Source organism: Oryza sativa, chromosome 7, assembly GCF_034140825.1.
Source record: "Oryza sativa Japonica Group chromosome 7, ASM3414082v1".
Taxonomy (NCBI): Eukaryota; Viridiplantae; Streptophyta; class Magnoliopsida; order Poales; family Poaceae; genus Oryza; species Oryza sativa.
Window position 1 is genome coordinate 23,305,131 of NC_089041.1, and position 26,385 is coordinate 23,331,515.

Here is a 26,385-nt window from a genome sequence, read left to right on the forward strand (position 1 = left end):
ATCGGGGGTCGAAACTTTTGTTTCTCTATTGGGAGAAAGCCACCGAGGGACATTTCGTGCACGACACCGCGCGACGATGATCACATTGGAGAAGCTAAACTCACCTGTCATGTTTCTTCGCCGCCCCGGGTTGCCAAAACTTGCAAAGTAATCTAAGACCTTTGTCTCCAGGAATAAACACAACATGTGTCTTTTCTGCTTCAGATATCACAGCAAACCTGTGATGAAATCAAAGAAACCGTCTTTCCAGCAAGAAAAGAACAAGAAGTAATGTCCATATATGTCCATCAGTGCAGAACAGCACTAAGGCAGTTCAGGCTGTGTTTAGTAATTTAGTTCCACGCCAAAATTGGAAGTTTGAAGAAATCGGAACGATGTGACGAAAAAGTTTGAAAGTTTGTGTTTGTAGGAAAGTTCGATGTGACAGAAAAATTGAAAGTTTGAAGAAAAAAGTTGGAATCTAAACAGGGCCTCAGTATCAGTAGCCTCAATGTCTGTTCAAGAGCACTCGGGCTGGTCTGATGTTAAAGGTGGCGCCTCAGCATCACTGCATCTGTAGTTCTGTACCAAACAATGATGGATCTAACTATTGTACAGATCTATGGGGCATTTGCATAACCCACCAGTTTGTCACTTTTTTCTCCCTCTGAATATGTTTACTTGGGTCAATTTCCATTCGTTGAAATGCCTTGCAAGACGAAAAATTCAAGGTTACTCCGTTCATTCCGTTTCAAGAGAGAGTTCAAGGCTAGAAGAGTAAAATTAGTACGCAGATAAGAAAGGCTGCGAAGAATATACTTGAGCAGACATAAGAGTGCTCTCATAAGTCAGAACTACCAGAAATAAAACGGCGAGCTCTTCAAAACATGATATCTGCCATTTAACCCGCCTCCCTTTCAGTTCTTAAGAATAGAAGCCATGTTTTCTTGGACGCTTTCTTTTGCATTTTTGTCAAATGGATCGTCTCCAATGTAAAGATCTAAAATAGACTTGCACAAAAGCTTGCTCTGTATGCTCCCCAATTCTTCTCCTTCAACTACACAAAAACACAGAAGATAGCTTATTAATGAAGAATGTTAGGTACTTAGGTGTGTCTGTTTAATTTTTACTGGGAACTCATATGAAAAGGAAATAAACAGGAATAAAACATGACAGGGATTTATTATGGCATTGAAATGCTACCTCACAGATGCTACATGATTGCACTGTTTCTTTCTTCTTTCTTATCTTTTTGGTGTGATAGGACGAAAACAGGATAAAAAGTTATTCCTTTAATTATGAAAGGTCATGGATTTTCTATAGTATTATCTGTGCTGACTTATTCGCTTCATGCACTCAACACTACGACCAAATGCATGAATAGAATGAGAAAATGGCCCCAGGTCACTGTATCAGATGCATGTCCATTCATTGTAACAATATTTCTTTTTGACTCTCAAAATCCTTCGTTCCATCAAAGTAAATACTATCTACAATGTCTCAAATCAACTAGAAAGCTGTCTAAAAAAGAACTACTACAAAGAAAGGGAAGAAAAAGTGAAAATTGAACTTACTACTTATTTTAAGCACATGGCTCGACTCCCTTGAGAGCTCAATCACGGACCCCTTTGGTAATTTGTATTCATCCTTGAAAAGTGAAACGAAACTGTGGAAATCAAGGTGTCAAAGAGAGAAGAAACTTGTATAGTAATCATTTAGCATGATGAACTAAGATTGGAACATACCCGTCAACACAATAAATAGAGCAACATTATTTAATTAAACTGACACTGACAGACTTGAAACTATAATATGAGTAACTCAACAGCTCAACAGCCTCCTGTCCAGATTCGTAGTACTAAGTAATGTCACATCCCGTACTAGGTAGCTACATTTTAGGACGAAGGAAGTAGTACAAAATAATTGCTATCAACTAACTATTGTTGCATGTGAGAATTAAAGCTCTCTAGATCCAGGAATCCTTTCTTTCTTGTTTATCTGATGAAAAGCACAACAGCATTACATCAAGAATCATTCAATGTGCATTCTGACTTCTTTCTAGCTCCAAGATGAAACTACATACATTTTGCACAATGAACTTGGAGTTCTCTTAACAACTAGCCGAATTGTAATTTGGTACCACCCTTTCAAAAGGACTGCAGAAAGGCTCATGCATTCGGCCGCCAAACCTCACTTAAACTGACACTAAATTGAACCTAAGGTAACTGGTAAGAAATATAGCAAGTCAAATGTGGAACAAAGGAAGCATTGTTGTGAGCTTGTCTGCAACAATGAATCAGTGGCAAGGAAGCTTTCATTGTTTGTCTGATGGAAAGATAAACAGCAGAAACCACTGCCAGAATCACAATTACCTCTGAAGCAACTCATGAGTGTCTGATCCCCCAAACTTCAGCAGCCTGCTTCCCACGCTCTTCTCGAACGCGCTTCGCACGGATCGAATGCTCAACCTCCCATACACAATCTGGAGCCTGACCGTCATCCGTATGTCACGCTCCAACGCATCGTTGATCAGCTCGGCGTTCTCCTTCAGTTGAGAGACAGGGAGCTTCTGGTACTTCTCCCTCAGCTGTCTCAGATCGTGGTCATCCGCATACACACCTGCAACACAACACATCAGCATTTTCCAGATTTCGTCCGGTTTCGAGTTCTTCTTTCGAATGGAGGGATCGAAGATGAGGTGTTCTTTAGTGGATGGTTACCAAACGCGTAGACGTCGATGGACTTGAGGCCGAGGATGGTGGTCCTGCGGAGGCCGACGCCGAGGAGGCGGCGCCCGCCGGACGTCTCGGCGGGGAATGCGGCGCCGTCGGCCAGGGAGATGGAGGCCCAGAGAGGAGCGGGGTGCGGGAGCGGCGGCCGGCCGGCGGATTTGGCGGTGAGGGTGAGGCTTGCGGCGGCGGCCGCTGCTGCCGCGGCCGCCGCGGCGAGTGCGGCGGCGAAGGCCGGGCGGCTGGGAGGCCGGGGTGGGGGGAGGCGCGGGAAGGTGGCGGCGGGGAAGCGGAGGGAGACCATGGCGGCTGGAGACGGAGGCGGCGGCGGGCGGTTGCGCGTGGCGGGTGAGCCGGCGGCGGTGGCACCGTGGCAGCGCTGGTGTACTGAAAGAAACTTTCCTGGCTTCTTCTAGTGTTTTTTCAGTAGTTCCTCTGAATTCTCTCTTTGTACAGCTTAAAAAAATAGTAGGGGTAAATCTTTTGAACGATGCTTTCAAAAGATTTTTCTTTTAAAACTAAAGTTTTATGTTATCCAAGACGTAGCAGAATATAAGGAATGGTTAAATATTAAACCAACGTGGCAAGATAAATTTTGATATGTATCCAATCTAAACTGCTTGAAAGATTCTAAAAGAAATTGCATAAAATATCTAAAAAAAAAAGGCCAAAATGTCTTTCTTTTATGATGATTTTCTCGGGTTTTCCACTTAATATTGATATTAGGGGGCCTCATTATCCATTAACAAGATAAAGAAACAAACCTTAGTTTTTATTTGCCTACATGATCCATAGAGAGAGTAACTAGAAGCATTAATTCATGCTCGTAGCAGTCATCACGGTTGTTGTCCTCCCATCTCGTCATGGCACCGGAGACGAAGCCATCAGCAGGCACACCTTGGGGTTGCATCGTAGGCAAGTATTGCAGTCCACAAACCTCCACCGAGGTTTATGGGGTCCTATCAAGCAGTAGCAGCATTGTGGCGACGGGTTGCTCCTGTTCGGTGGACAACCTGCTTCCACGCACAAGATCGAGAAATTTTCATCCGACGTCATGTGCTGCGGGTGCCAGAGTCGGTGACCACGGCGGCGGCTACATCAGAAAACTACACTGTTGGTGTGGCCATTTTGCAGAGTTGTTTCCTGTGCTGAACTGATGAGAATGACTTGCTGCTATACTTTTAGTGACATAAATAATCCATTCATGACGCATTCATTGATCACTATGTAACCCTAAATTTTTAACTTAGATCTAGAGTGAGAAAAATATTCTAAATTTCAATCGAAAGCTGGGTTCCCATACGACAGTAATTTAGATGGTAAAATGTGTGTGTTTGTTTACATAGTGCAGGCGTTGCAAGGGATCCAAAGAGCACAGCCAAGAAGATGGTCATCATGTACACCCGCATGCTGCTCCTCGATCATGTTGGAGCTTCATTTCTTGTTCGATCTAACGAGTGATCTGTTCTGTCAGACTGTGACTATGAGGGATAGATGATGAAATCCCGATCTGGACAAGTACTATGTTATGTTTGTCGAAAGCCAGGAAGTTATCAGGTATTATGAATACTATTGTCATTCCATTCCTTACCAAACGAGAGCTATATGTTGACTAATTTGGACGGCGTATATATATACTCCCTCCTTCCCTAAATATTTGACGTCGTTGACTTTTTTAAATATGTTTGACCGTTCGTCTTATTTAAAAACTTTTATCAAATGTGTAAAAACTATATGTATGTATAAAATTATATTTAACAATAAATCAAATGATAGAAAAAGAATTAATAATTACTTAAATCTTTTGAATAAGACGAACGGTCAAACATTTTTAAAAAAGTCAGTGGTGTCAAACATTTTGGGATGGAGGGAGTATATATGTAGTCCCTTAATCAATTATAATGTTGATCTGGGTAGGGGGCCAATGGAGTCCTGGTTGATCTGCTTATTTCTTCCCGTGTGCATTTTGCAAACCTTAATGTACCCACCTGCAACTGCTTAATACTAGTAACATATCTGCAAATGCAGATGTTGTAGTTGCTTCTTTTTCCAAGAACATGCATGGGCAATCGCATTACAACGAGAGGGAGAATTTACTATTTGCCATTCTCCCAAAATGTGCACCCGATCCCATATCTCATTTGTCCGAATGGAGGATGAGGCTGACATGTGAGTTCAGTGGCAAATGTGCATGAAAATTTGAGAGAGCGGTATTTGTGCATATGCATTTTGGGAGGATGATAAATAGTAAATTCTCCTACAAGAAGCCGAAACAACCGATTCTACAATGCAGTTTCATTTGGAAGTTCATCTTTTGGACAATTTGTCCTGTGAATACTGTGCCATACTGCCATTGAATGTGTCTACACTTGTAGAAAATGCCATTTTGCCATGGTCATTGACAAAACTGTTGAGATCTTGTAGTTTACAGACTTTTTTTTTTAAAAAAAACTCTGCATATGTGGTCTCTTTCCTATCTTAAAGCAGAGAGCTCTCTTTTTTCACACGGCAGTTTTCTTAGTTCAGATTCATGACGTTTCCCTCTAAATATCTTCCCAATTTTTCTTACAGGATGTGTTGAACAAAGGCCTCCATGCCAAGCGTAGGCAAGGTGTACACTTAGGTGGTGTTTGAATCTTCTGAAGATGAAGATGAAAATTAAGTGTTTCACGCAAAACGAGATGGTAATAACGTGTGATTAATTGAGTTTTAATTATTACAAACTTGAAAAATGGATTAATCTGATATTTTAGAACAACTTTCATATAGAAAATTTTCATACGAAACGTACCATTTAACAGTTTGAAAAGCATGCCACTTTAATCCAAAATTTAATCCAACCCTTTCATGAGTTTCAAAATTTAATACAGTTGTTGCTGCTACCTTTTTCAGTCTTCACCCTTGTATGGAATTGAGAGCTAGCTGGTGCATTTCAGTTGTTGCAACACTGCAATTGCACATGAAAGGTGAACACATCTTTGTTGAATCCAAAATGTCAGTGAATTTTGGCAGGTGTAAATATGTGCTGGATAAGAAAGAATGCCCTAGTCTCCAATTGACCAAAATGTAATGTGATTCTGTACATCAAACTGAAGAAAGCATCACTGCCTCACTGGATTTGCCGGCCCTTGGTCTCTAGAGGGATGAGGGCGCATGCCACTGCTGCTAGAAAGAGCATCAGGTCCATGAAAAACACTGCTTCTTTCTGGCGGCAGTTCTCTGACAAACTAACAGTCACCACAGGTGAAACTATACTGCCAATCCGGCCAAAGGAAGATGTGATTCCTACCCCCGTGTTGCGAGATGATGCAGGATAGATCTGCACAGAAATGGCATGAATGGGATTAGAGAGGCTGTTTATTAGCATTATATAATGCAGCTTTTGGTACCACAATAATTTGTGCAACAAAGTTTGATACATCAGGCATGGTTTTTCAGTAATGTGCGATAGACCATCACGCTGCATGATTGCCTGATTGGAAATCGATTTCCATTAGAAGTGAATTATCAATACATTAAAAGCAACAGAATCTTTATGTACACATGCTGCAGCAAGTTAGCAATCTTGTGGGATTTGATTTGGTTTCAGCTGCTTCACGGTTCATATGATCAGTAGAAATATCTTACAGATGATTATAAGCTACTGTAGTGATATTCTCCATCCATGCTGTAGACATGCCCCCATGGGGTCAGCTCCTATAACTTTTGCCATGTTTTATTTGTTTTGCACTAATTTTCATATGTTTGAGATGTATATTTCAGTAAGGCAATGCTTTAACGTGGCATTGCCTCCACTCATCATTGTACTGCAGCATGTATGATAGCCTCTAAGTTATGTCACATACACTTTTGTCAGACGGAAGTACTTAAGACTTACTTTTAGGATGGAAAATGGATTATTCACAGGTAATGGAAAAGGTAAATCTAGTAGCATGCACCAGGGTGGGATAGTTGGCAGTTGGCACTGACCTCAGGGGTATACACGTATAGAACAGCAAAGCCTCCCATGATGCAAGTCCGGGCACAGAATAGAAGAGTAGTTACTGAACCTTGTCCCAAATGTACAGCAAGTGGTGCAAGGAAAGCACAGGACAACAAAAGCATGATCCCCAGTGACACTTTCCGACCAATTCTGTCAACCAATAGAGCCGCCAAAACCAGACCTGGAAATTCTGTCAATTCAAACATGTATTTTTAGCAGTCGGAACATTGAAGTGATTATGAAATTAACCTCAGCGTTGTTATAAGCTTTTTGACTGTAAGAGCTTGGTGCTATTTCCGATATTAGAAAAAATGGGAGAGGGTTACCTCTCTTTCTAAAAAAAACTATTATAACCTCTTTTTTTGGAGATTTAGTCTAAGCATTTTAGTTCAGCAAGTTCTTTCTCTAATGTTTATATATGCTATGTTTCACTTCTACTACTGATGGTTAAGTGTATGAACTAAATCTTTATACTTTTACTAATCTAGTTTCTTAAAATTCAAATCCTAACACTAGATGAGTAAGGACTAAGCAGCAATTACTAGGATAACAATTTTATTGAACAACTTGTTAAAAGAAAACTTTTTTTAATTGCCTGCTACCATTTAGTTTCTCCTTCAGGAACCTTAAATACTGATTTAGGGTCAGAAATTTTTCAACAAAAAATAACTTTGATGATTTCTAGTTTTTTGCCCAAATATGGTGAATCAACAGATGAAACTCTGGAACGGTAGAAGCCCATCGAACCTAAAGAGTGAAGGAAAAGATCGTGATGGAGCACAATTGCACAGTCGTACCTGCCAAACTGGTCACTAGCACATCTCTGTAAAGGTTGGCATCCTTTGGTTGCATAAAATTTATCCCAACTGATGCACACCTTCTCTGACCATTGCTCAGTTCAGAGGTCAACAATATTACCCCATAGTAAGCAAAATAATTTGCAAGATAGACAAACCAAAGAAGAAAGGTTGATCTTATTAGATCATATGACCAAGATTCTCGAAGTGCAGTAATTCCACCAGGCTTGGAACTTGTATGCTCATCAATTCCAGAACCACCATCTTCTGTAATTAGAAGTGCTGTCTCAGAATCATCGAGCACTTTGTCGATTCTCCTTGTGGAGGCATAAGTCAGTATGCCAGGAGGGAGAGAGCTATTGTTCATTCTTGCTATTTTTTCCAAGATGACCCTAGCGTCCATTGTTCTTCCTACTGAGCATAGATACCTTGGTGATTCAGGTGTTACGGGGAAGAAAATGAACAGGATAAAACATGGGGCCGAAGACAATGCAAGCAGCCACCTCCACCCAAGTACTGGCATGACAGCCTGCATTAAGCATATACATAAAATGTGCAGTTAGCGATTTATGTAAATTGATTAATGTAAAGGTTGTGATTTCCCTAAAAAAAGTGTAAAAAGCCTTTAAGCATTTGAATATTACAACTTGGTCTACATGTTTTCTTAGGTTGTAATCATACAGATATCCGCCCAGTGAGAATTAAAGAGTGAAGAAATAAGTAGCAAAATACCCAGGCAAGCAGAGCTTCCAAGATTGTTCCCACAGTCCAAGAGCAATGGAAAACGACCATCCAGGTACCTCTCTTTGCAGCAGGAACAAACTCTATGAACCAAGTGGACAGCACATGGCCAGCACCCAATCCCAAACCAACAACAAAGCGGAGGACGAGCAAGGATGCGTAGTTGGGGGAGAAGGCACTGAGCAAACCAAATATACCAGTGACAACTGCCGTGGAAAGAAAACCGATCCTGGAAATGGAGAACAGCATATACATATCAGATGTAGTATAGCTTTTGCATAGGCAAGTACATTTAAGATAAACTTGATTGCTGTTTGAATGGAGAGAATTCAGTCAAAATGGTATGTTCATTTTTGCACCGTGTTTAGTTCCAATTTTTTTTTTTCAAACTTCCAACTTTTCCATCATATCAAAACTTTCCTACACACATAAACTTCCAACTTTTCCGTCACATCGTTCCAATTTCAACCAAACTTCCAATTTTGGCGTGAACTAAACACACCCCAAGGGCATTACTTCCATATAATTCTCAAACTACCTAAACAATTTTGCATAACCTCACCAAGTGTTCAATCATTTTTCTTTTTTTGAACGAAATCGGCAAGACGCCAATTTTCATTGAAATGAGGAGGAATAAACCAAGTGTTCAATCATGAATACTTGGATCCAGCACACTCAGAAAGAAAAGAAGAGATTGAATTGCGCATGCTGTTGGTCAGCACAATTTGCACGAAATAGAAATCTCTTGACAAATTTTCCTGATCACTCACCCGAAATTGAAATATATGTACTTGGACTGAAGCGTGGCAATCAGGAAACTGCAGGGAAAGAAGAAAATAAAAGGATACCTTCTGCCGTATCTGTCCGAGATGAGGCCTCCGAGGCAGGCGCCGATGAGCATCCCGGCGAAGACGACGCTGCTGACGAGCCCCTCCGCCGCGCCGGACACCCCCCATTCAGCCTTCACGGACGGGCCCACGAACGACAGCAGCATCACCTCCATGGCCTCCGCGACCCACCCCACGCAGGCGTAGGCGAGCACCAGGGCCTGGAACCTGCCGAAGCCGGCGCGCGTGAGCGCGTCGTCCGTCGTGTAGGTCTCCTCCTCCTCCTCCTCCTCCTCCTCGGCGTCTCCGCCCGCCATGGCCGCGCACGCTACACTCAGGGGGAAGGTGGATGGCTGGATGGTGTTGAACTGTTGACTGCCAAGATCAGAGGAGCTCATGTGATTTTTTTTTTCTGCTTCCCTGCACTGCACGTGTTTGTGATTAATACTCTCTCACTCCAAACGGAGCCATCATTTCGCTGAATAAGCAAAACAGTTTATTTGTAAATGAAAAGTAATCTGTAAATAAAATTTTTATATACGTGTTCTTAGCTATCTAAAAGCAAAGGCTGAAAAATAAACTTCGATGAAAAAAACCTCAAAATCATCTCCAAATTTAAGGTTAAAAGTTCAAAATTTGGCTGATAAGTATAAGCATAAACGAAAAGATAAGATCTAAAATATAGCAGTGCTGCTACTACCTCCAATTTAGTATAGGATACGATATTTTCTAAAACTACGAATATCATGTCCTATACTAGATAGTACTTTCTTCATACCAAAATAAGTGTAGCTCTCTAGTTCAAATTACAATTAGATGTTCGTACTTTTTTGGATGAAGGAATTAACATTTTGGGACAGATATATTTTAGGATGAAAGAGAATAGAGACAAACCAAAAATGTTATGGCCGATAAAGCATGAAAAAATAAACTAAGCAACTAAAAATGGATGAAAGTTTTTATATCTGTCTTCCTAGTGATCTAAAAGCCAACCCAAAAGCCAGTACTAAGATGTAAATTACGATCCTCAAAATCAACTATAAATAAAATGAAGTTACAAAATTCAAATTTTGGGTGAGTTTCAAATTGCATAAATCTGAAAAGTTTAGCCCAAACTATGAACTGAACATGTTAAAACTGGAGAAATTAGTAGAGAGTAATACTAACAAAGCCAATATTTTTCAGGCATTCTTCCATGTGTGCTGTGTGCATCTGAAGTTCTGAACTTCAGAAGTGGGTAAGTGGTAACTAGTAACTAGCCCCTTTGTCGAAGAATCTACAGTCCAGTCCCTGCCCGAAATGTAGGAATCTTTGCAGTTACAAGGTTCTGAAACTACCCAGCCGAGGAATCCCTGGTCGGCAATCTGAATTGCTGAGCTATCATCTTCTGATCGATGATATATATGCAGATGCAGGAGTAACTGTATTTCCAAATCTGCAGACTGCAAGAAGCCCTCGTTTTCACATGCTCTGCTTCTTCTTGGGTTCTTGTTCTGGTTCTGGTTCGCCTTCATGGTGTTGGCCTGATAAGATTTTTCCATTACTCTCTCAGCTGCACTGAGAAACAAGGGCCCTGTCCCAAGATGCTGCCATGGCTGCCTGTTCGAGTCACTTGCATCAGAATTCAGAAACTGGTCGAGTTCCATTGATTGCGAGATAGCTCTGTCTGCCATGCACATGCTCCAACTCCAATTGCAAGATAATGTTCGGATCTTTATCCAGTAATGATAGTTAAGCCGGTTCTTGCAAGTGGCCACTTCCTATAAACTGTGAGCCTGGCAGCTCTGGATGTTACGTTGCTCGTCGTCGTCGTCGTTGTCGGAGTCGCCATGTCGTCGGCGGCGCGCCACCATTGCTCCGGTCTCCGGGAGCGGCTAGGCTGCGTGCAGTGCAGCTTCTGCGCCACCGTGTTGCTGGTAAGGAAGAGCGAAACCGATCAGTTTACCTATCTGGCTGGCTCCCCATGGCCATGCATAAGCTGGATGCTGTCCATGCGTGCAGGTGAGCGTGCCGTGCAGCAGCGTGCTCAGGGTGGTGGCCGTGCAGTGCGGCCACTGCTCCGGCATCCTCTCCGCCGTCAACCTGCCGCCGTCGCCGGTGTCGGCGTCCATCGAGCTGACTCCACAGGTATGATTCTTTTCAGCTTCAGTTGATGAAAATGATTGGATGATGTGCAGAATCTGTACTAACCTGACGAGATGAAACAGGAGCTGGACGCTGGTCCGCCGCCGGGGGAGTACTCGGATGAGAGCAGCGGAGACGATAGGGAGGGAAGAGATGCAGAGGACGATGCACCTGCACCTGCTGCTGCTGCTGTTGCAAACAAGCGTACTTGTCCTGCTGTTTTCTCTTGATCAGTTTGTCTGAAGATGATAATGACGATCATGATGGGCTAATTAAGCATGTTCTTGAAACATTTCTGCAGCGCCAGGGAGGAAGCAGCGGACGCCGTCTGCCTACAACTGTTTCGTCAAGTAATAGCCCAGAAAAACAAAATGAGTATATACTGTGATCATAGCTAGACTGAGGGCCAATTGCAGAGCATCACCTAGAGCATACATGGCTCTGAATATTCTTATATAAATGTCCCCCCTCGATATTCAGGTGAGACTTGAGAGGTGATGGAAGTATTAACATTCCTTTTTGTTGTCAGGGAAGAGATAAAGAGGATCAAAAGCATGGAGCCTAACATCACCCACAAACAAGCATTCAGCACAGCTGCTAAAAACGTAAGAATTAGGCAAAACAATCCATTCGCGCCAAAAATCCCTTCATATGATAAGCAAAATATCATTTGTTGCTGATGCAGTGGGCTCACTTACCCAGAATCCAGCAGAAGCGAGGCAGGGATAGCTGCTGAACTACACCTGCAAAACAAGGCAAACGAAATTAATGGGCACGAGTACCAGGCAGCAGTGAGCTACTAGGCAGGTTCAGGAAAAATCCAAGTTGTAGCTGTCCAGATAATCTTGTTGCACATCTCAAGCACGTGCTTCCTGAATTCTTCTCTTTCATGTGATAAATACAGCAAGTTTTTTTTTCGACTACTCGGTTCTTAACCAACCTGATGAATCTAATAAGTTTGCCAGCATACACCTTTGTTGCACAGCAAAGACATTAGAATGGTTTTATTCAACCAAACTTACACATGGAACCTTAGCCAGTGAACTCTTCTAGGAGAGAAGCAGACAGTATATTGCTTTCTTCAGTAATTTGATTAGCAGGCAATATTCTCAGATTCTTGCAAGAGTACAAAAATGAAAATAAGAGCAGGAAAATTTGGTTTACACATTACACAGATTACAAATATTCTATTTGTGATCCAAGCTTGTGCGTTGAAGCATCACTCTTTTGACGCTGGCATGAGTCGAAGCCTATCCTCGCTAGGAGGGTTTCCTGGATCTTTCTCCTCTGACAAAAGGGCCTGCAGGTCACTCCCATTTGCCAGGCTGTTGAACTCCACCGATTTTGAGGGCAGAGCAGGATAACGTCGCTGGCAAAGGGTCATAAGCCTCTTGATTGACTGAAGGTACTTGCGAGTGGTCTCATCGTTCATAATGTGCGCCACACTGTTTGTGTAGATCTTTTCTCGGGCCGAACGCTCGTGGATACCAACCATAGTGACACCAATAGGCCATGGTGCATTGCCAATGGCCAGCTTGATGTATTGGTCCATTGCTGCTAAATAATCACGCTTCATGCAGCATTCAACAATAACGAGCAATGCTTGACGGATGTCATCAGGAAGAACCTAAACATAAATCAAAACAATAATTGGTATCAGAGTTGCCAAACAATATGTAGTCAAGGAAGTCATAGGTAGCCTTAAAATGCATAAAAATATCCCCCATATGAGCAATATGATTTAGCTCAACAAGGTATAGTAAGAAACTGGATCCACTGCAAGGAAATCCAAAATTACATTGAGGCTGAATCCATGACAGAAGGCATAATTTTGTAGAAATTTAATTTCAATGCCAGTACTAAATCTGGACAGCTAAGTATCTATATAACAGTGAATTCAGGATCAGAATATAATGCTAGTAGAGAACAAAGGCAAATCCCAATAAACAACAAAAGTTTTAAACATGCAAGAAATAATTGTTGGAGTTAGGGCTTCAAATCTGGATGTTGCCAAAAACATGAGCCCCTGCTCCCAAAACATCCAAAGAATTTCACTTCATCATGTATTTGAGAGCACTAATGATGCATCGGTATTGTGTGCATGTGAGTTGGTACTCCTCATGCATAGGTTATCAAACTTACAAATAATTCCGTGAGCGCAAAAAGTAGTCAGCATACATGTTATATGATGACATTGTTATCTTGCTCTACCTGCCTACCACTACATATTCATCATAAGTTCATAACCATCACTGTATCTCATACTATCCTCTAAATAACCACAAAACCTTACTGAAACAGAGCAATCGAAATGATAATTGAAAAATTATGCAAACACAGATAGAATTTTATTTATATAGTTGATATTGACTCATTCCGTTCAAGTAACCAAGTGTAAGGCCAGTTTCTATATTGGAACGGATAGATCATTTTGCAAAATTTATAATTCCAATGGTCATTGTGTTTCTCGACACTAAAGCTTCTTGATATGCTAGTAAGCTGTTCTTTAAGAACCCAAATACCTTGCATAGAGGTCAACACAATTACCACAAAATATAAAAACTCCGAACAGTGAAGCACAAACAGTTAGACAGTTTCTACAAAAAACATAGATGCCGAGCTTTGCCATCTCTTCTTTCTGATATGGTCATAAAATTGCATTCATCATGGTAACCAGTTACCCAGGTCCCAGGATCATAACTTCGACGTAAGCCATTCAGCTACAAGCTTCATTTCAAATCCTAATCCACACCATTGTTTTATTAGTTAAAGTTTTTTCTAACAATTACTGAAGTTATAGACACAACCAAATTAACATTTAACAATGCATTGTTTATGTAACTTATTGATGCAGTACAAAAGGATTCTCACCTGCTTCCTGCAAAACTCAAACAGGGGGCTGAGATACCGCGCACATTGCTTGAAGGTTGCGACCATCGACTTGCCCTTTGCTGTCCTCTTCTCCAGCTCCGGCATCTCATCAAGCTCCTGGTTCCACTCAATGAGTAGCTTCTTGAAGAACACCAAGATCTTGTCCTCATCACACAGCTCCTCAAACTTGGTCTTCATCCGTTTCGAGTCCTTGTCCGCATCAGCATCATCCCCACTCCTCCGGCCGTCCCCATCCCCATCATCAGCATTATCCCCGCCAGCGCCACCCTCGCCGCCATCACCGCCGCCCGCTCGTTTGCCCTTGCCCTTGACATAGGTGTCCCGGCCAGCCCTCTGCCGCTTGCGGAGCTCGACCATGTCACGGAGGAAGTCGTTCGTCTGCCCCTCTGTCATGTCAAGGTCGTCGATGTCGTCAATCACGCCGGACTTGAGCACGAACTTGAGGCGGGCGAGCCGGTCGGCGTCGTCCTCCCCGAACAGCGTGACGGGCTCGCGCAGGATGCGGAGGCGCCGCACCACCTCATGCCGCGGGAGGTCGAGCTCGTCGATCCGGCGCTCCTCGGAGAGGAGCGCCTCATCCTGCGCGGTCTTCTTCCCCGCGAGGCCCGGCGGGACGGACGCGGCGGCGGCGGACGAGGAGGAGTTAGGGTTAGGGTTTGCGGCGGAGGACTGGGCCGGGTCGGCGTTGGGGTTGCTGGGGTCGGAGCCCGCGGCGGAGGCGGAGGAGGTCGCCGGCGGGGCCTTGGAGAGGAGCTGGCGGTGCTCCTCGTGGCGCCGCTTCTGGAGCTGCTTCTGCTCCAGCTCCGACCGCCGCACGAAGCTCTTCCCGCCGAAGTCGGCCGTCGCCGCCTTCCGCTTCTTCTCCAGCTCCCTCTTCAGAAGATCCATCGCTCCGGCGACGCGACGGGCCAACCCCGAACTCTCTCTCTCCTCCGCGTTCTCGCCGCCGCTTCCCGGAGAGAGGCGGCGCCGGCGAGGCTAAGCGGCTCACTTTTTTTTTTACACGAACCGATTCGCTATTTGGGACGCCGCCGATAGGGAAAGGGGAAACGTGAAGTCGCGAATCCGCAACCGTAAAATTTGACCAAATATTTTGGATTGGTACAGTAACTGTGATTTACCCCTCCTATCCGGACTGAGATGCTCTCTGCAGTCAAATGCACGATATTTTTATCACTTACATGTGAATCTAGGGATTATCAAACCCACATATCAGTGATAAAGTTAAGTGACTTCGGCTACAGAGGATCCTGGTCCCTCTTGTCCACGTTTGTGTTAGAGCTATAGCCACGTTTTAGTGTTAGAGATATAGCCAATTATTAGTTATCTATAAACATATAACCACTATTAATAGATGGTCTCACCTGTCATAATATACATCGTGTCTTGGAGTCCGTGTTACACCTAGCTATAAATAGCTTGTTGTTCATCTCTCTTTTCTTTTATCTTCTCGACATATGTTTATAGCTGGTTTATACTTTGCTATGCTACCTGCTCTTAACCAAATACGAGTAAATTCTCGAGAAGTGAACAATTTTCTTCCTTGTAGTGAAACCTATTCACTTGCATTTAAATTCTAAACTTCACACAGATATTTCTATTTATGTTTAATTATTTTGACAATGTTTCTGTCGAGGCATCCGAGGTCACCATAAGTTATACTTCCTCCGTCTCATAATATAAGGGATTCTGAGTTTTTACTTATACTATTTGACCATTCGTCTTATTAAAAAAATAGAATTATTTTTTTTTGACTTACTTTATTATCCAAAGTACTTTAAGCATAATTTTTTATTTTTTATATTTGCAAAAAAAATTAAATAAGACGAGTGGTTAAATATTACAAGTAAAAACTCAAAATCCCTTATATTATGAGTTGGAGGGAGCAGGGTTTTTTTAGATGTTTACAGGGAAAGAGTGTACGCTGAGGTCTACTCTCTCCTAGATTCGTCGTATTACAAGGGCTGGAGAGGTCACATCCTCTCTTAGTAGTATGTATTTTATTTTATTTTATTGACAGTGGGAGTAGTTTTGGATGCACTGTTTTTACTGTGTTTAAAAAAGTAAATCCTGCGTCAAAGAAAATAAATCCTCAAATTTCAATTTTAATGGAAGGTACTTTTGATCAAATCTCGGGTCCGTGTCGAAGAGAGGAGAACACGCGTCTCACACTTTTCCCCACCTTTTCACCGTCGGCGAGGGCGCGCCGCCGCTGATGTCGCAGCAGCAGCAGGCGCCGGCGCCGCCGTACCGGCCGTACCGGCAGGTGAGGGCGGCGACCCCGCACAGCCGCGCCGTCTCGTGCGTGAGGTTCTCCCCATGCGGGCGCCTCCTCGCGACGGCGTCCCTCGACGGCACGGTCGCGCTGCTCTCCCCGTCGTCGCTCGCCGCCATCGCCACCCTGCGGGGGCACGCCGACGGCGTGTCCGACATCTCCTGGTCCACGGACTCGTTCTACCTCTGCTCCGCCTCCGACGACCGCACCCTCCGCATCTGGGACGTCCGCCCCGTCCTCGCCGGCCTCAACCCCGGCAGCGGCGGCGGCGGCGGCGGCGCCCAGCCCGCCGACCCCAACGCCGACCGCTGCATCCGCGTGCTCAAGGGCCACACCAACTTCGTCTTTAGCGCCAACTTCAACCCGCAGACGAACAGCACGGTCGCGTCCGGGGGGTTCGACTGCACCGTGCGCATCTGGGACGTCAAGAGCGGCCGCTGCGTCCGCGCCATCGACGCGCACTCCGAGCCCGTCACCTCCGTCCACTTCATCCGCGACGGCTCCATCATCGTGTCGGGGAGCCATGATGGGACCTGCAAGATTTGGGATGCGGGGACTGGGTCTTGCCTCAAGACGGTCATCGACGAGAAGAAGCCCGCGGTGTCATTCTCCATGTTCTCGCCCAATGGCAAGTTTATCCTCGTCGCCGCGCTCGACGACACACTGGTATGATCAATTTTTACTGCTATTCCATGCATTTAGTGATCAATCAGTTAAAGCAGTGAAATTTTTTTGTTCAGCTATCATCGTCTTATTTTAACTGAACTGCGATTGAAGCTCATAAATAGGCCCTTTGGTGCTCTGAGAAAATGTTGTTATAGTTGTTGAGGATTGGAAACCCCTGTCTGTTCATGTATAATGTGGAAACCACAATTTGGAGGCAACATTTTTCTTCCAAATTGTAGCCAAATATTATCTGTGTACATGGAGTACAACATTGCAGATTCTATCTGGCTTCGGGCCTAATTCTCTGCTTTTGTTGAAGTACACCTGACAATGAGTAAAAAATCCTTCTTGGTTCTCATTAAAATGAAATAGCAGTGGTACACTCCACATTGAATAGAAGCCTATCGTAGCTTTATTTCTGGTATTCGCCGTGGTCTTTTTCATAGGCAGATTGTTCTTCCAACTGCTAATTATTTAATCTAGTATTACTGGCGGCCATATAGCACATCTTGTTTCAGTTTCACACAGAAAAGAAATTATAGTTACCAATACAATCAAAGATCCTTCACTCTGAGGATCATTTCGTTAAAGCCGTTGCCCAAGATTTAAGGTAACCAATATGTTACATGTTGAACTAAGTATGTCTATACTTACCCAGTTTCACACCAAACCTCATGTTCTTGATCTGTGTGGTCTTAGTACTGTGAAAAGTTTATCTTCAGATAGTTATGTTGTTAAATGGTTTTAAAAAACTGCTTCTGAAGTTTATTTGGGCACATCAGTTCACACGATAACAGATCACTGTTTCATGCATAATTCAAGTAATTGGAGGCATATGAAAGAAATATGAAACTTGCAGTGCAAATGTTGTTATCAGTGCTTTATATTAGTATTAGACTATTAGGTTGATCCATGGTATTCATTGTGCATACATACACCTTCACTCCTTCAGCCCTTGTACTGTTTACATCTGTAAAACTTTATGGGCATTTAGGTCAATAATGCTTCACATCAAGCAACATTGTAAGAAATTTTGGCATTGTGTTATTCTATCATGGGCTTCCTCATGTAGTGATTTTACTTCATTTTTCACGGAATGTTTTTATAAATTAGTTATTTATTTCATTTGGAAAATATATGGTTATTGCAACCTTTGCTTCATAAGTATGTCCTTACCAAATTTCAGAAACTATGCAACTTTGCAAGTGGCAAGTTCTTGAAGATGTACAGTGGACATGTTAACAGAAAGTATTGCCTCCAGTCCGCGTTTTCCGTTACAAATGGGAAGTATATTGTTAGTGGATCAGAAGACAACTGTGTGTACATATGGGATCTCCAAGGGAAGAACATTCTTCAGAAACTTGAAGGCCATACTGACACTGTCATCTCGGTGTCCTGCCATCCAACGGAGAACAAAATTGCGTCGGGCGGCCTCGACAATGATAGGACTGTGAGACTATGGCTTCAAGATGGCTGATGAATTTGCAGAAGGAATGTGCCTGATACAACTCTTGTGTGAACCTGGACAGCAATAGCTATCTAAAAGAGAAATATGCTTCTACTTTTATGGAGCACTCTTGTATGTATCTATCCCTGGAGGGATAAGAAAAGAGCTGTTAATTTCACCCGGCACTGCTTTGTTTCAATGTAAACAATCCTTTTGACCTCTGGATATCGGTAGTTCATCTAATCTCATGATGTTGAAGTATCCATATCTACGTAGTACTACTTAAAATGTTAGCAGTGATCGTATTCGTTCTACGATATCACCCTATCTCAATATTTGGATCCCACAATTTATACTACTACATATTTACATCATCCTCCAACAAGTTCTTTTCCGTTTCAGTGTTGGTTATCACCTAAATTTCAAAATCACCTACTTGTTCAATATAAAAATAATAATTACATGTGATTGACTTAATATGTTAGAAACTCAATTAGCTTTCCGCTGCAACATATGGGCTCTCGGCTAGTGTAGCAGTAGTGTTTATTTGATGCCAGACCGCCAGTGTTTATTTGTGGTTGAGGTATAGGATTCAACCAAGGACAAGAGCCGAGGGAGGCAAAATAGACTTATCCTTCTTTCTATAAAGTGAAGACCAAAAGCTCAAACCTCGTGCTTCCACTCATCATCAAATTGTGAACCGTTTGATGAATGCATTAGATCGTTTCTCAGACGTTGGATGGAATGCAGCATAGAGCCCAACTCATTAGTTACCGAGTGAGTCTCTTCGCCTCCTCAGTGCCAAATATAGCCCACATGAACACATTGGCCCATCTCCATACACATCTACATGTATTTAGCCTGTCAATCCGTATAAAAGAGCTTTATGGCTAAACGCCCCTTCAGTTAACATGTGCTACCTAAATTATCTACAAATTTTAGATAGGGCTGCTAAAAAGAATTTCTCCAAGAAATCTATTTGTTTTTTCTTGAGATTGTACCTCCTATCTAACAAATCGATGTTAACCAAATCCAGCAGCAACACGCGGGGCATCCTCTAGTTACTAGAACAATTTTGCTATATATTTGTTGATAAATTTTCTCCCAAAAATTTGATAGATGTAATTACAGTACAATCGTAGTGTAATTACACTGTAACTATAATGTAACTTTCAAAAATTTCTCCGTAACATATTATTTCGGTAAAATGGAGGTCATGGAAATAAATTCTTTGACATATGTGTGTGTTGTGTTTTTTTCTTCCTCACCAGAACAAATCTTGTAATAGATCTCACGATTCAGAATTACGTGAAACTTACATACTCCCTCCATACTCACAAAGGAAGTCGTTTAGGACATCGACACGGTCTCCAAAATACAACTTTGACTTCTTGTTTCTATAAAAATATTCATTGAAAAGTGATATATGTATACTTTTATGAAAGTATTTTTCAAGACAAATCTATTCATATAATTTTTACATTTTCAAACTCAACAACTTTAGAGTTATTCATGATTTATATTCTCAAGATTTGACTTAAACATTGTCCTAAACGACTTCTTTTACGAGTATGGAGAGAATACAAGTTACACTGTAGTTATATGCAAGTTACAATATAATTACATTACGATTGTACTATAATTACATCTGTCAAATTTTTAGGACAAAATTTATCGATAAATATATAGGTGGTACAGTACCGTTACGGCCCAACTAATTACATGGGCTTCACTAACTACAGTAGATTATTATTTAATTCAATTTAGTCCAGTATAAGTTGTCACTGTCGCTGCTAATCCGATCGCCCGAATGCCACTCCGCGCGATGCTTCCTCTCCCTCTCCTCCTCGCCGCGCTCGCCGTCGCCGCTGCCGCCGCGGGCGCACCCCGCCCCCACCCGCTCGACCCCCTCTCCGCCGCCGAGCTTACCGCCGTCCGCGCCGCGGTGCTCGCCTCCCCGCTCGTCCCGGCCCGCCCGCTCACCTTCCACTACGTCGGCCTCGACGAGCCCGACAAACCCGATGTGCTCTCCTACGCCTACGGCGGTGGCGGCGGCGCCTCGCGCCACGCCCTCCCGCGCCGCGCGTTCGTCATCGCCCGCGCCGGCGGCGAGTCCCACGAGCTCCGCGTCGACGTCGCCAACGCCTCCTCCCCGTCCGTCCTCTCGCACGCCGTCCACCGCGGCGCCGGCTTCCCGACGCTGACGCTGGAGGAGCAGTTCGCGGCGGTGGCGCTGCCGCCGAAGCACCCGCCGTTCGTGGAGTCGGTGCGGCGGCGCGGGGTGGACATGGACGACGTGCTCTGCGCGGTGTTCCCCGTCGGTTGGTTCGGCGGCGACGGCGAGCCCCGCCGCAGCAGGGTGGCGAAGGTGCTCTGCTTCGTCGCCGGCGCGACGGCCAACTTCTACGCGCGGCCGCTGGAGGGCGTGACGCTGGTGGTGGACCTCGACCGGATGGCCATCGTCGGGTACAGGGACAGGGTGGCGTACCCGGTGCCCAAGGCGGAGGGGACGGACTACCGCGCCGGCAAGGCCGGGCCGCCGTACGCCGGGCCGGCGCCGGCGCCCGGCGTGGTGGTGCAGCCGGAGGGCAGGGGCTTCCACATCGACGGCCACGTCGTCAGGTAATCGCTTTGACCATTACTAGCAGCTTGTTCAAGCTTGTACTTGTGCCGTGTGATGCATCCACGTATCGTTGTGATATTTTCAATTTGAACTATTAGAAGCTCGTGCACCACGCGTGAGAAATCCCAAGGATAGTCGCCGTCAGGGGACGGCGATGGCCTCTATTATTTTTCCTCTTTTTGAACTTGACGACAAGCCATATAAGAGTCGATCCGTTCATGATAATTCCATATGATGATTGATAGCGAGAGCATTGTTATGGAGATGGATTTTCAATCACTCCAGGAAATATCTCCTTATTTTTTATATCATTTAAATAGTCACTAAAAATTTGAATAACTTTGACAACATGAGATATATCATTCCACAAACATACAAAATCAAATTCAACTTCTACAAGTTGTAACAAAATAACAAAGTAAAATGAAAATGATTAATGTATATTTGCAGCTATATTTGTTACAGCTTGTAGAAGTCGAGAATTTGAAATTACATGTTTATGTAGTGATATATTTCATATTAATCTATCTTATATTTTTTTCAACTTTTTTATGGTTGTTTAGATGATATGTAAGAAACGAGGAATATTCATTTGAGGGATGAAAATACTTTTCCATTGACATGTACAATGCATTAGGATAGATATTGATATGTACAGCGCACCAGCATAGATATTTTGGTGTGTTTTGATTGATGACTCATGAGAGAAAGAGAGGGTTTACCTTTCCAATGGACTGACGGATCCCAACTTCTAGCTGTACAGTGATTTTCGTCATTCTTTAATCAATTTTGGTTGAATTTAATATTTAAAATTTGAATTTCTTGAAAACCACTTGAAATTTCATCGAGAACTGCTTTCGTCCCACGTCAAGACATTGGCTTGACAATTTTGTGTTGTTTTCAACCGGTTTCGGTGGGAAAACGTGACCAAAACATTGGTAAGCGATTTTATTTGGCTTGACAAAATTTTGGTAAAATATGGTTGTTTGGTTTGTTTAAAGGGAGTACATATACATCTTTCGAAAGATTTTTATGATTATATTACATATATTTTTAATCTTTGAATTAAAATTCAATGGACACAGTAAAAAGCAAAAAAGCAATTAAGAAACACCATAATAGACACTAAATGACCATATCTTCAAGAAAAAGACCAAATCCAATATAAATTTTAAAACTTACATGCGAAGATTTAAAAATTACACTGTAACTTACAAGAAAATACATTGTAAATTTGAGTGAGAAAATCGAATGAGAGATAAAAAAAAATCTTTCGAGTGAAATATAGCAAAATCGTTGTTTAAACTACAAAATCTCTATTTACATTCCTGCCACCTGTTTGAGCCTCTCATGCAAATTAAAGCTGACTAGAGTACTTAGTTTGGTACTTGGATTTAGGATAGTATTAAGTAGAGTGAGAGGTTTTCTGAGAGTCAGATTGCGATGTGAATTGTGAAGAATACTTATTCCTGCTTTTCGGTGGAAGCAGTTTCTTCAGTCTTTGCTCCTAATTTGTAAGATTTTTTCTTTTTCTTTTCCTGCTACTCATCAAGTTACCAATGATTGAATTGGAAAAACTTTAGATTCTAAAAAGCAGTTTATGTGAATCAGAATCTGAAATTTTAGTTTCTGATTGTTTTTTAGTATTTCACTTTATTTTGTAGCTACAACTTTATCATAGTTTGAGAAAAAGCTAGACAGTTTCGTAGCTCTCCAAACAGGCCCTAAGCCCCTCTCTCTAATGATCAACTCATCTACTGCTAGTTTTGTTAAACCCATACGAGAATTGAACCTTTTTCACGCAGAGGACTGAAGAACAGGTCCATATTTCACCAATTCATTCATCAGCTGACAATCTGACGCGCACATGCATCATGCACGGATGCTGCATATGGCTGTGCTGCGGCAACTGCAGGTGGGCCAACTGGGAGTTCCACGTGGGCTTCGACATGCGGGCCGGCACGGTCATCTCGCTGGCCTCCGTCCACGACGCCGACGCCGACGCCGGCGGCGCGCGGCGGCGGCGGCAGGTGCTCTACCGCGGCTTCGTGTCGGAGATCTTCGTCCCGTACATGGACCCGGTCGAGGAGTGGTACTACCGCACGTTCCTCGACGCCGGCGAGTACGGCCTCGGCCTCTGGGCCTTCCCGCTCCAGCCCGGCGGCGACTGCCCCGCCAACGCCGCCTACCTCGACGGCCACTACTCCGGCCAGGACGGCCGCCCCGTCGAGGCCAGGAACATGATCTGCGTCTTCGAGCGCTACTCCGGCGACGTCGCGTGGCGCCACACCGAGGCCGGCTTCCCCAACCAGCTGGTGATATTTGATCATGAACAGAAAGCCCTTCGTCTTCGTGGCCGTCGTCGTGTCTCAAACTCTCAATCTTTGGCTGATTCGGTGTGTGATTCTTGATGCAGATCACGGAGGTGCGCCCCGACGTGAGCTTGGTGGCGAGGATGGTGGTGTCCGCCGGCAACTACGACTACATCTTGGACTGGGAGTTCAAGACGAGCGGCTCCATCAAGCTCGTGGTAATCGACGCAGAATCGAATCAACGAGAGCTTAATTAGCTTGTGTAGATTCATTGCGTCATGTCGTGGCAGGTGTCTCTCACCGGTCTCCTCGAAGTGAAGGCGACGGCGTACGCGCACGCCGACGAGGTGGCGCAGGACGCGCACGGCACGCTGGTGGCGGAGAACACCATCGCCGTGTACCACGACCACTACGTGACCTACCACCTCGACCTCGACGTCGACGGCACCAACAACTCCTTCGTCAAGAACATCGTCACCGCCGTCGTGCGCGACGCCGACGCCGACGCGGCGGCAGACACGCCGAGGCGGAGCTACTGGACGGTGCGGCGGGAGGTGGCGGAGAGGGAGGCGGACGGGCAGGTGGACCTCGGCGGCGGCGCCCCGGCCGACCTGGTGTTCGTCAACCCGGGGAAGAAGACGAGGATGGGGAACGAGGTCGGGTACCGCGTCGTCCCCGGCGGCGCGATGGCGGCGTCGGTGCTGGCCGACGACGACTTCCCGCAGAGGCGCGCCGCCTACTGCAAGAAGCAGGTGCGGGTGACGCCGTACAGCAGGTCGGAGAAGTGGGCGTCGGGGCTGTACGCCGACCAGAGCACCGGCGGCGACGGCCTCGCTGCGTGGAGCGAGCGGGACAGGGCGATCCGCGGCGAGGACATCGTGCTGTGGTACACGGTGGGGCTGCACCACGTGCCGTACCAGGAGGACTTCCCGGTGATGCCGACGCTGAGCGGCGGGCTCGAGCTCCGGCCGTCCAACTTCTTCGAGAGGAACCCGCTGTTGACGACGATGCCGATCGGCCATGGCCGGCCTCTCGTCAACTGCTCGTGCGCCGGCGGCGACTCCATTTCCAGATGACTATAGCTGCTTGCACGTGCAACGGACAACGGGTGCAAGTCGGATTGACACGCGCTGTGGCAAGTGAGTAAGTGGCCAATTATTTATTGGGAACATCTTTTTGCAGTTCCATTGGACTTGGTAGACCTTGATTTCCTTTGAACTTGAGAAATTTCAATTGAATTCGACTCGCAGTTGGGTACTTGGGTCGGCAATGAGATTTCTCGCCGCCCATGCTTTACTCAAATACTCTGGTAACTTACTCTCTCCGTCCCAAAATATAAGCATTTTCAGACTCTAACATGGTCTACAAGATGCTAATTTGACCAATAATTAATATATATATAAATAATATTTTAAATAAAAAGAGTTACATATTATGATAGTTTGTTTCGTGATAAATCTAGTAACTTTAATTTTACATGATTGATTTTTTTTTTCTATTAATAGTCAAAGTTAAAAATGTTTGACTTGTTACTGTGCTAAAAATGCTTATATTTTGAGACGGTGGGAGTAGTCATTTGGATATGCCTCAATCGTGGCACATCCACCGTAAGATCTGTGTGGATGGTTCCCTAACATTGTCGCGCATGCATGCCGAGCCAAACTAGATGTAATGAAACAAAAAATAGAGTCGTAAAGTACGGCAAACTTTAAAAAAGCTTAGTACTGAGCCAAACATCACAGTCCACGTGTGTAGACCTTCGTCTGGAAGACCACTTCCATTTATGCAACACGCGACGTTTCACAATCTCAAATGATTCTTCAGATCTTGTATAATTTACGGGCTGGATTTCAACCAATGCAAATAAGACCTTGACATAATGATCTAAGATAGGAGAAGAAGAGGAGACCAACAGAGGATGATGAATTAGGTCTATAGCAGAATCAAGTTAGAGAGGTCAAGTGATGATATGGTGTTGAGGGAAATAGGGACGATAATGCTTTTCCTCAGGCATCCAAAGCCCAAAACTCATTCACTCTCTCCATCCTTGCATGTCAATAAGCAACCCAATTAGCAATCTCCTCCAAACCCATCCCCACATCATTGACGTTGTTAAGATCGATGCCCTCCCTTGCCTCTATGTTCCCGTTCAAGTTCTTCCTCACCGTTGCCATCTCCTTGTTGGACCTGGCCATATAGTGCTCGGGGGGAACCGGTCGTGAGCAAAGGTGGCTAAGCAAAGGGTTGTCGCAGGGAAGTAGCCGGGAGGCAGCAACCTCAGATGAAACTTGACCTTCAAGGTGGAGTGACATACTGACATGTGCAAATGTGTGGTGTTGGGCGTCGGGTTTGCTTCGTCATGCCACAAAGTAGAGTTGACGCACGACTGCATAAGGATGATGAAGCTAACGACAGCTACAATGGAGATGTCAAGACGCTGTAACTGGCGAATGAGATCTCTACAACCTGGTGTGGAAGCGGGAGGAAGAAAGCCATATTGGTATGCTTTGCAAATCTTGATGTTTCAACAAATGGACTACAATTTTTCACGGGCAATAGTGAAATGTTATATCTTGAAATTGACTGTGTTTCATGTTTTTAGATTTGTTATTTTTGATGCTTCGATAGTTGGCACTTAATGTTCCAGAAAATGTTTCACCTTGAATTTAACAGGGTTTCGCCTTTTTCTACTTATTATTGATGTTGCACTCTACTTATCAACATATTTTTTACATGTTTTTCTAATGTTGGTTCATTGCACACTAGTTTTTGTCTGTGTATTTTTCAAATGTTTCAATGACATAATGTATCTTTTTCAAGATATTTGTCTGTGTATTCATAATGTATTACAGTTAGAGAAGATACAATAGCAGGCTATAAGCTAGCTGCAAACATATTTTAAGAAGATAAATGATGAGAGAGAGAAACAGCGGGCTACAGATTTATAGCCAGTTGTAACACGAACTCCAAGACGAAGTGTGTGTATGATAG

The 26,385-nt window shown here is 44.0% G+C and overlaps 6 protein-coding genes across 7 annotated transcripts; 3 read left to right on the forward strand and 3 right to left on the reverse strand.

Annotated features, from left to right (window-relative positions):
• Positions 1–694: 694 nt before the first annotated feature.
• On the reverse strand, positions 695–3,125 carry LOC4343668 (fatty-acid-binding protein 1). The gene is made up of 4 exons (XM_015790142.3): positions 2,700–3,125; positions 2,352–2,598; positions 1,554–1,645; positions 695–1,036 (listed from the first exon to the last, which is right to left on the reverse strand). Exons 1-4 carry the CDS (start codon positions 3,010–3,012, stop codon positions 897–899), a joined length of 792 nt encoding a protein of 263 aa, XP_015645628.1. The 5' UTR covers positions 3,013–3,125; the 3' UTR covers positions 695–896.
• Positions 3,126–5,512: 2,387 nt separating this feature from the next.
• On the reverse strand, positions 5,513–9,449 carry LOC4343669 (organic cation/carnitine transporter 7). The gene is made up of 5 exons (NM_001424260.1): positions 9,077–9,449; positions 8,220–8,457; positions 7,488–8,016; positions 6,678–6,880; positions 5,513–6,027 (listed from the first exon to the last, which is right to left on the reverse strand). Exons 1-5 carry the CDS (start codon positions 9,370–9,372, stop codon positions 5,818–5,820), a joined length of 1,476 nt encoding a protein of 491 aa, NP_001411189.1. The 5' UTR covers positions 9,373–9,449; the 3' UTR covers positions 5,513–5,817.
• A 1,283-nt stretch (positions 9,450–10,732) lies between these two features.
• LOC9268430 (protein YABBY 7-like) lies at positions 10,733–12,156 on the forward strand. Of its 2 annotated transcripts, none has more exons than NM_001424258.1 (6): positions 10,733–10,971; positions 11,057–11,182; positions 11,263–11,383; positions 11,481–11,529; positions 11,709–11,784; positions 11,865–12,156. In NM_001424258.1, the coding sequence occupies exons 1-6, from the start codon at positions 10,885–10,887 to the stop codon at positions 11,913–11,915; spliced, it is 510 nt and encodes a 169-aa protein (NP_001411187.1). In that variant the 5' UTR covers positions 10,733–10,884; the 3' UTR covers positions 11,916–12,156. The 2 variants fall into 2 exon arrangements, with proteins under 2 accessions (NP_001411187.1, XP_025882678.1); XM_026026893.2 differs by having other exon boundaries at positions 10,764–10,971; positions 11,882–12,102.
• On the reverse strand, positions 12,021–15,081 carry LOC4343671 (pre-mRNA-splicing factor 18). The gene is made up of 2 exons (NM_001424256.1): positions 14,051–15,081; positions 12,021–12,806 (listed from the first exon to the last, which is right to left on the reverse strand). The coding sequence occupies exons 1-2, from the start codon at positions 14,957–14,959 to the stop codon at positions 12,399–12,401; spliced, it is 1,317 nt and encodes a 438-aa protein (NP_001411185.1). The 5' UTR covers positions 14,960–15,081; the 3' UTR covers positions 12,021–12,398.
• A 1,140-nt stretch (positions 15,082–16,221) lies between these two features.
• On the forward strand, positions 16,222–18,724 carry LOC4343672 (COMPASS-like H3K4 histone methylase component WDR5B). Its single transcript, XM_015789425.3, has 2 exons — positions 16,222–17,012; positions 18,199–18,724. Exons 1-2 carry the CDS (start codon positions 16,287–16,289, stop codon positions 18,487–18,489), a joined length of 1,017 nt encoding a protein of 338 aa, XP_015644911.1. The 5' UTR covers positions 16,222–16,286; the 3' UTR covers positions 18,490–18,724.
• A 1,188-nt stretch (positions 18,725–19,912) lies between these two features.
• Positions 19,913–24,696, forward strand: LOC4343673 (amine oxidase [copper-containing] alpha 2, peroxisomal). The gene is made up of 4 exons (XM_015790547.3): positions 19,913–21,081; positions 22,998–23,397; positions 23,499–23,612; positions 23,685–24,696. The coding sequence occupies exons 1-4, from the start codon at positions 20,270–20,272 to the stop codon at positions 24,468–24,470; spliced, it is 2,112 nt and encodes a 703-aa protein (XP_015646033.2). The 5' UTR covers positions 19,913–20,269; the 3' UTR covers positions 24,471–24,696.
• Positions 24,697–26,385: the final 1,689 nt, after the last annotated feature.